The 10,462-nt window shown below is 36.2% G+C and overlaps 1 protein-coding gene across 3 annotated transcripts in view; it reads left to right on the forward strand.

Annotated features, from left to right (window-relative positions):
- The window catches only part of LOC138327856 (cubilin-like), a 52,038-nt gene extending 44,572 nt beyond the window's left edge, over positions 1–7,466 (forward strand). For all 3 annotated transcript variants that reach the window (XM_069274277.1, XM_069274279.1, XM_069274278.1), the window contains exons 17-19: positions 573–760; positions 1,757–1,930; positions 2,187–7,466. In XM_069274277.1, the coding sequence (XP_069130378.1) occupies positions 573–760; positions 1,757–1,930; positions 2,187–2,326 (502 nt within the window). In that variant the 3' untranslated portion in view covers positions 2,327–7,466. The remainder of the gene's footprint in view (positions 1–572; positions 761–1,756; positions 1,931–2,186) is intronic.
- The last annotated feature ends 2,996 nt before the right edge of the window (positions 7,467–10,462 follow it).

Raw genomic sequence — 10,462 nt, forward strand, 5'->3', positions numbered from 1 at the left:
TAAGTATTTAACATATTGAGGGTTGGTGTCAATGAGAGTAATGTAAAATGTTTCAAGGCAAAGGTATTTATGTATAATGATAAATTATTACCACTATATATTTGTTTGTTTGTTTGATTAATTAACGTCCTATTAACAGCTATGGTCATGTAAGTTCGGCCTCCCATATTAACATCCCATACCTTCTGTGTGATATATGTGATAGTCGGTAGTGAAGGCTCCTTGATTAATCAAACAAACAAATTCCTTGAAGCCTTCACCACAGACTACATCTAACCATTTTATCCTGTCTTTATCTTTCAGAATTCACCAAAAACTAACAAAAAATATATCACTGTATTTAACTGTTACATGTCACTGCACTCTTCCCCCGAAACAAATTTCCCCCGTAAAACCAAGAAGAAGAATAAAATGAATGTTTATTTATATTTATGTTTGTGGTTTAGAGCATTGAATTTCCCATGGAAACAACAAAAGTTTTTATACTCCACATAATTCATTTAACTGTTTATATGATATACTTTAGACATGATTTTCTAGACTTAATCCATGACTTATGTGTGCTGTTTCAGAGATACTGTCACTATATATGACGGAGGCTCCAGGAATGCTCCACTGCTTGACTTCACTGTCAAGAACAAGTCATTAAATGCCCTGACACGTGGTCAGTATGTACTGGTGGTATTCAAACACACCGCTCAGACTGCCAAGCTCGCTGCTAACTCGACCTTCAAACTACAGATCAACTATACTACTTATGGTAGATATACCTGGTTATACTCATATAGTGTTTGCTACTTAATGTTGAAACGTTCTCATGAAATCTAACAAAGAAAATAACCAAAATATGTATATTTCCTCTGAGCTTTTGATGGTATGCTTCAGAGAGATATACGCACTGTGAAATAGCCAAGAGTCCCAACACTGTGAAATAGCCAAGCCTCCCAAAACATACTATCACAAGGAGACACAACACAGATATACTTCAGCCTCCCAAAACATACTATCACAAGGAGACACAACACAGATATACTGCAGCCTCCCAAAACATACTATCACAAGGAGACACAACACAGATATACTGCAGCCTCCCAAAACATACTATCACAAGGAGACACAACACAGATATACTGCTATCACAAGGAGACACAACACAGATATACTGCAGCCTCCCAAAACATACTATCACAAGGAGACACAACACAGATATACTGCAGCCTCCCAAAACATACTATCACAAGGAGACACAACACAGATATACTGCACAACACAGATATACTTCAGCCTCCCAAAACATACCATCACAAGGAGACACAACACAGATATACTGCAGCCTCCCAAAACATACTATCACAAGGAGACACAACACAAATATACTGCAGCCTCCCAAAACATACAGATATTCACATGCACAACATTATTAAAGTGACCATAGCTGTTAATTGGACGTTTAGCTTAATCAACCAACTAACCAACAAATCTACTATACTGTTCAACAAATATCTGCTAATTAATTTTTACTTCTGATTTTGTAAGGAGAATACAGCCAGGCCGCGGTGGCCGAGTGGATAAGATATCCCAACACATTAGTACAAGTCCTCCACCTTTGGATAGCGAGATCGAATCCCATGTGGGTCAGATGCTTCAGGTTTCCTACACCAACTAAACCTGGCACATCCTTAAATAACTGACTGTTAATATGAGATAAAACTAATCAAACCAAATTCTAAATATTTACTTGTTACTGCTGTTCTAGCCTGTCCTTCCACACAGAAATGTCAGAATGGACTCTGTATCCACCCCGACTGGTACTGTAATGGGGTTAATGACTGTGGAGACAACACAGATGAACTCAACTGTACCTACCCTGTCCCTATACCATCAACAACAACACCTTACACTCCGTCCAAACCTGACAAAGCCACTGGCGGTAAGTATATGATCGTTTTACTGGTGTAAGGTCCCTGGACTTCTGAAAGTTTTCAATTGGAAAGCACTTGAAAAAAATTAAGTGGGAAAAGAATATGAAGTTATGTAATATTTTCTAAAGATGAGTTATCATTCAATGATGTACTTTTTCAAATACACAAATGCTTCATCTCAAAATATTTTGTGCGTGTTACCAATTTGTTGGGTTCAAAATCTTAATACAATGGTAATGCAACATTCTTATCTCTGTATTTCAGTGAAGTCCTATGTGGTGGTGCTTGTGGCTCTGGTTTGCCTTGCCCTTGGAGTCGTTTTGGCCATTTTTGTACCAGCCATGTACAGACGTATCAAGTACCCTAACTACAGACACCTCCAGGACCTGAGTGTGACTACGTAATCAGCCATACGTCAGAGACATGTATACCTAGGTGGCCTTGACATAGATCTTATATTGATAACTGATGACATAAGAACAGTTTTACCCTGACAATTACTGACCTGACTTTTTAGACCTAGGTAACTCTGGTGGCCACATAATTTAAGACATGACCCAAAGATCATGAAGCAGTCTTAGTTTTAGACTTAGCCAATCAAAGATGACATTATAAAAAGTTATGTTATATTTGATTGGCTAAGTCTAATCTGAAGTTTAAAATTGCTTGATGATCTTAGAGACTGTCTATTTATCATATAAAATATGGTAACTATGGCAATCTCAAGTTTTATTTCTACAAATATCAATTTGAACTTGAATTGACATTTGGTTCCTAATTAACTGTAGAACCCATTTGACCTCTTGAACACTATTATAACTTTTATAGCTCTATAAATTATCATTAGCTTCCTATAGATCTGACCTTTTAACATTTGAGTTGACCTTTTCCCACCTAGGTAACTATGACAACCTCCTTTCCGAACACTTGTACTTGGACATGCACTTCAAAGTTTTGGCTGATCTGACTTTTGACTTGAACTTTTATGCCATTGTAATTATGCAGCCATATAGATCTGATGAGTTTGACCTTTAGTCTGACTCTTACCTGATATCTACAAATACTTACAATACTGATTTCTGATATAAAAAGCATAATACATATTCCTTGTTATTCCTTAATCTTTAGATATTTAATGTAGAGTACATGTATATAAATTATAAGGCTCAAGTTAATGGCTATTTTGGAATGGTTCCTTCTGCAAACAATTTACTTTTGCTCGTCCTAAGAGAAACTATAATCTTAGTATGTGAGTGCCATAACTTATGTTATTATGACGGCAACCTGTTTTCAGTTTTTGTTTTTGCACCTGTTGATAATGAGTTCCAAACTCACATGATTTTGATGGAGTTTTTTTGACGTACTACAAAAGAGTTGTTATAGATATGCTGTACATATTATATTTTTGTATTTTGTTGAATGTTAAAGTATAGAGTACTATTATAGTGCTATGGTCTTCAGTTACTGCTCATAAGGGACAGACCATCAAGAGATTACTTTACTTATTATTAATTAGTGTGTTGCTTTATAGCTAACCTGGTCCATAGGATCAAGTTTGTATCCTACTATGGTGTCTGGTATCTGTCAACAATATTTATATGACTTCCATTATGACAGCTGATCTGAATTGAACTGAAGTTGACTTCGCTAGGGTAGGGGATTCAAAATTGTGTAAATGGTGAGGTGAATGCTCAATGGGCCTAAGGGAGAGGGATTTAAGGGTTGTATTTATTATATTTATATAAACAAATCTTTTTTAAATCAAAGCACTAGTTATTGCTCATTTTTTGTAGTTAAAATTTCTACTGAGTGATGATTATAAAACATTTGGGACGGCTGAATCACAGCTTAATCATAATTTAACATTGTTCTTATGGTGGGCTGACCTACGTCTCAAGGGTGTGAGACAGAAAAAAAAGCTACTGGACTTTATCGATGAAAATGGATTTTGTTTTATCCATTTCAGTTGAAAAAATTAATTCAACATCTTTTCAGGAGTTTAATACATACAAAAGTGCATGGCTGAATTGAGATAATTTTGTTATTTATCTTGCTGTTTTTGTCTTTTTTTGATGTAATACCTATAGAGGAGTGATTCGGGTCCTCTGGACCTCTTGTTTTACATAAAGCTCATGTTACACTAAACCTTATACCTTATATCTATATTAATATTTATACTCTAAAGCTAATGACTTACTATATAGCTCCACACTATGACCAAGTTTTTACATTCCTCTGAAAACTGGACCGGCTGGTCGAGTTACTCCAAGGATCTTTTATATACTATACATGTATATACATAACTATATCTAAGGTATATAAATTGTTTATTTGTTCTCAGCTATAATTCACACTAAGCCTGAGTCTTTTAGTTAGGCTGAGTCGCCCTAGTGGAGATGGTGCCTTGTAAAATGTCCAATGTAAAGTTTTCAGATCGGTGTGTATGCATTTCTATTTTAGGTTTTGGTATTTTCTTTTTGTGTTCATATGTTTACAGCTTGCCATTGTTTTCTCATTTCTATGTTTGATATCATGTTTTTATGTAATTATAGATACATTTCGTATAATCCTGATTGGATTTGTTTGGATTGTTAACAGATTGTATGATCAGAACACATTTGTGTCCAATATATGAAGAGTTTGTATTGAAAAAAAAAGTTAATTTGGTGAAATACTGATGATATTCATACAATAATAAGGCATTAAGGAGTTCTGGGACATTCATTTTGGCATGAATTAATGTTGTGATGAAGCATCATTAATTCATATAAGTAAAACCTTGTCAACTCAAAGATGGCAGGATCATGGTAAATAATTAAAATCGTCAGAGAATTTGAGATCATTTTACTTGAATATGTATAGTTTAAAAGTTTAGGAACAATTTGAAGTAATCAGGATCTTAGTGTTAAAAAAGTTTTCTAGGTTCAACTGTTACAGTCTGTAGTTGTAACTAGTTTACATATACAATGTATACTATGCACAGTGTTTGATCATTTGTCACATATGTATCATTCACTTTTAATTAGTTTGTAATTGTGAGATTTATATATTTCATCATATATCTACAAAATGGGATTTACTATACTGCTGTATAGCTGGTTATTTCATGGAGATGATATTTTTTCCGATTTTACAGGACATTATTATGATCATTAAGAATTGATCTGCGAAATGTTAAGAAGTGGTTGAATCATATATACCTTCTAAGCCAAATCGTGAAACCACCACAATTTAATTTTCTCATTTTTAAAATTTTGACCGGCTAAAATAATACCAAATAACCGACTACACAATATTTAATATCATAGACTTTTCCACAACACTAGTCTAGATCTACAATTGGAAAAGTTTGGCTTAGGCTATATTTCTCTAGACATTTTAGAGGAGGTAATTTTCTCAGAAGTTGTAGGGGAGGTAATTTTCGCTGACATTAAAAGGGAGGTAATTTTCTCTGACTTTGAAAGGGAGGTAATTTTCTCTGACATTGAAAGGGAGGTAATTTTATCTGACATTGAAAGGGAGGTAATTTTATCTGACATTGAACTGAAGGAGAGGTAATTTTCTCTGACATTGAAGGGGAGGTAATTTTCTCTGACATTGTCGGGGAGGTAATTTTCTCTGGCATTGCAGGGGAGGTAATTTTCTCTGACATTGCAGGGGAGGTAATTTTCTCAGAGATTGTAGATGAGGTAATTTTCTCGGACATTAGAGAGGAGGTAATTTTAGTAGGAATTCTAGGAAAGGTAATTTTCTCATGCAATGTAGGGGAGGTAATATATTTTTTTCTGACATTGAAGGGGAGGCAATTTTCTCTGGCATTGCAGGGGAGGTAATTTTCTCAGAGATTGTAGATGAGGTAATTTTTTCGAACATTAGAGGGGAGGTAATTTAGTAGGAATTGTAGGAGAGGTAATTTTCTCATGCAATGTAGGGGAGGTAATATAATTTTTTCTGACATTGAAGGGGAGGTAATTTTCTCTGGCATTGCAGGGGAGGTAATTTTCTCAGAGATTGTAGAGGAGGTAATTTTCTCTGGCATTACAGGGGAGGTAATTTTCTCTGACATTGTAGGGAAGGTAATTTCTCGGACGTTGCAGGGGAGGTAATTTTCTCAGAAATAGTAGGGAAGGTAATTTCTCAGACGTTGCAGGGGAGTTAATTTTTGAGGGTATTGCACGAGGAGGGGGTGTCATCTTTCAAAGGAAAGACAGAAAATAAATTACCATTGTAGTGGAAATAATTATACCCAAGTGTGTTTATACATAAACATATAGCATAATTATGTACCCCCAGCCTAGGGTATACCTGTTAAAATCATGCACTTATCCTTACAAAGATATACATAGCTTCAGTAATGTTTGTATATATATTTCCACCTTCACCCATATATACCCCTACACTTGTATGTCAGATAGAACAGCTGGTGTACTTTGTTAACCTATACAAACTCGAACAGGTGGTTAATGAGTATTTTTAACAATATAATTAATGGAGGAGACAGCATACATCCGCATTCTTAAAAAAAACAGCTGAGAAATTAGTAGGGTTTATTAAGTGAAGAATTAGTGGTATTTTTAACATAACTTTCCTTTTAGCATTTTTTACGGCCCATCAGAATTACACGGGGCATTAACACTGGTAAGTGATATAACAATGTTGTGTTTGTAATGTGAAAATACCCTTGTATTATCATATATTCTTTAAGATTTGATAGAGAAAGCAAAAGCTAAAGTGCAGTTATTAGGGGAAAAATACATTGAAATGAATCATATTGGAAGGGAAATCATGTTTGGAAAATAAATGTCAAAGGAATTCATGACTACGTTTCCATATCCTCATCAATGCACAGGTTATCTCCCTTTTGGCGTATTTTGAGATATATGTAGCTTAAAGGGACAATTCAGGCTAAAAGAACATTAAAATTTGTACATATATCCGAAAAAAAACCAGTTCTAATGGAAATTAGATCAGTTGGTTTTACTGTAATATGCCAGAAAAGCCCATGGTGGTGAAATGCGTGTGGAGTGTTCAAACTCGCTCGCTGTCCGCCATTACACATTGTCGTCGAACTTCTTGTATGCCGAACCCTGTCCCTTGCTCGTAGAGTAATGCTACTTTTGTCTAGAACTGCTCAAATCGCTCTGACAATAGTGTGTTTACCTTATTAGGTGATTGGTTCGTCTAAAAAATCATTTTATCACCTCCTCAGTGGTTATGCAGTTCATTTGTTAAACGTGCGTGACGTTGGCTCGGGTATAGATACAGCGAACATATTTTACCTGCTGAATCGTATTGATCAACGATTTATAATTACAACGGTATAGATTAAAATACTAAACAATGACGTGGAATTTGTCAATATTTTATGTTATATGTTTCATAAGAAATGTAGAACAATACATTTATGCCATATTTCGCTTCTTGGTTATGTAAAAGAATTAGCCTGAGTGAATTGTCCCTTTAATAATAATGCTTTACAATAGACTCGCATTTATTGAAGCTTGTATTTTATTTCATCACAATAAAGTTTGTGTATACAAACTATCGAAAGTGTTGTTTATTTACTTCTATACAGACACCATCACTTGATCTAGTATAGTGATGGTGAAGGCAATGGGGAAAACAGCGAGTGTCGGTTCTCCAAAAATGTTAGATAGAGGTATAGCACGACGAGACACTTTTGGTCATTATGTCGTGTCTAACTACATCGATATTGCTCATCAGAAGTTTCTGAATATCGACGTCTAATATTATTGGATTACGACTGTCTTTTGTTTGATTAATTAACGTCCTATTAACAGTTATGGTCATGTAAGGACGGCCTCCCATGTATGCGGTGTGTTGCGTGTATGTTGTGCGAGGTGCGTGTTTCGAGAGACTGCGGTATATTCATGTTGTGTCTTCTTGTATAGTGGAACTTTTGCCCTTTTTATAGTGCTATATCACTGAAGCATGCCGCCGAAGACACCAAGCAACACACCCCACCCGGTCACATTATACTGACAACGGGCGAACCAGTCGTCCCACTCCCTTTTCGCTGAGCGCTAAGCAGGAGCAGAAACTACCACTTTTACAGACTTTGGTGTGTCCCGGCCAGGGGACAGAACCCAGAGCCTTCCTCACAGGGGCGAACGCTCAACTCAAGGCCAAAAGTGAGGCGGTGCCAAGGGAGGCATTAGGAAGGATAAAGTCAGTTAGGAAGAATAGAAAAGATAAGGTCCTAAATTTAGTCGCCTTTTACGATCATGCAATAGAGGCAGCAGGTACAATTCTAACGCCCTACCTGCAGGGCTCTTGCGACTGTCGGTTGCTCGGGCCACTGCCTTACATAGGCGATGTATAGCCCTGTACTTAAAACATGTTATACATGTGTGTTCCAACTTTTAAAGATATTTTAAACAGTCGGTGTTTAGGAGCAGAATATCCCCATCTTTTTCATTGGCACTTTTATGACTTCAATACTGTTTTTCCCTGACAGATCACTGCAGATTTGTAAGTCGTCCTAATGAATATGTATAGCCTCGGCCAAATGTTCTTTTTCTGATGCATTAAAACTGGCTGAAGTGTTTCTATAAGGAGCCTAACACTGCTTCATCGTAAATGCCACCGCCCAAGATAGTTTGTTTTGTATGTACTGAACGTAAATAACAGCGATGCATGTTGACATTAGTCTACACTGTATAGAATATAGATAAAACGTAATCCTAATTTTACTGTTATTCAATATAAAAGCCTATTGATGTACAACATTATTCTTCACTCCGCCGTCAATTTGTTTCTTTCAACAACTTCTCAGACGGGAAACACCTTATTGGGATTGCAACACTCAGTATCGTACTACAATAGCTGTATAGCACAACATCCTTGGGGATAATGTAAATCATAAGTGATAGTGACGTCTTCCAAAATTGGTTTGGTCCAAAGTCACATCCTCAGAGAATAGAATTCAGGTGATTATTTCAGACACGCCGGTGCGATTTGGTCCAAGGTCAAGATCGTAATACAACATGTAACCTATTGTGAAATCGACTTTTTCTTTTAAAATCTTTCTCTTTTTTAAACGAATTTATACATGTATTATGTCAACGGAATCTGATTTAAAAATTAAAAGTTACCAAAGCATCTTTGACACCCTCGTGAGATTTTACTTTATACCAAAGCATCTTTGACACCCCTCGTGAGATTTTACTTTATATTTCTACGTGCAAGTAAGCTGCTCTTCTCACTTCCTAGCGTGTGTTTGTAAACATGCCTCTTCCATGTAAGTGATAGAGAAGACAACTCAGTCTCATTGATTGTTTATAACCAGGATGTCATAACACGAGCGTCTCACGTGTAGTGTTTTTACACAGCAGTGATAGAGACCGCACGTATGTACAGGAGCTAACAGATGGAACCAACGACCGTTTAAAGTTTCATCACAATTCATGGGTTTTATTCATGTTTATTTTCTTTAAATGAACCTTTTGCATTTGTTAGACATCACTCAATATGCGAAGTAAAAATGACTTTCTAGTGGTCATCAATTTCTACACAATTTGGCCAGTCTGTAAGCAGGTTTATTTTACAATATTTGAACCAGCAAGTTACATAGTTGTTTAAGTACATTAGTTAAGGATTGATCTATGAATGCAGATGACAACGATCTTCCCATGGAGCGCTAACGAGCAGACACAAGTACTTGTTTTGATTTGATCACGTGGCGTTTACCTACTGGTGCGTTAGTGTTTGCATCTCCGAAATGGTCTATTGGGTGTTCTACTAATCGCCCTCTCTCGGTCGCGAGTTCGAATCCCACATGGAGCAGTTGCCAGATACTGACCGCTGGTTTTTCTCCGCGTACTCCGGCTTTCCTCAAACAACAAACCTGGCACGTCCTTACATGACCCTGGCTATTAATTGGACGTGAAACCAATAAAAACAAAACAAAACAAAAAAACCTCTTCATCTGGATCGCAGGTTTGAAACCTTGCTTTGGGCATGTAGCTGTGCGGCACTGATACTCTGACTTTCCTCATACACCAAAACTGCACGTCCTAATTGAATCTGGCTACCAACAGAATGTATTTGACCAAAACCAAACCTTCCTCAATTTGTTCTTTATATAACAATCAGCATTGTTGTCACCAACACCAAGTCCACCAGAAGTCGATAGGAGTGAACTAAATCTGCCGTCATTTTCATACGAGTTCACCAATCAAGAAGAGCTTTTAATATTTTATTAAACATCAACAATTATCATTGTTTTGATAATTACAATACTAACGGTTCATACGTTTTAATTTTACAGGGACAGATAAGAGCTGATTAGAGCAGTACTGCCAAAAATCATTATATTTATGTCTATAGTGCAGTGAAATGAGAACATACGGTTAGACCATCAAGCAAGGATGTGGTCTACATATTAGTAATTGGTAAGTGATTTCCGCATGTATGTTTCCATCTAAACATACATAAGACATAAAACAAGATCTTTTACAGTACATAAATTCTATGTTGTAACTACTGCTTATAAGACATCCGACATGTTTATCCATTTG

This window comes from Argopecten irradians, chromosome 7 (genome assembly GCF_041381155.1).
Source record: "Argopecten irradians isolate NY chromosome 7, Ai_NY, whole genome shotgun sequence".
NCBI lineage: Eukaryota > Metazoa > Mollusca > Bivalvia > Pectinida > Pectinidae > Argopecten > Argopecten irradians.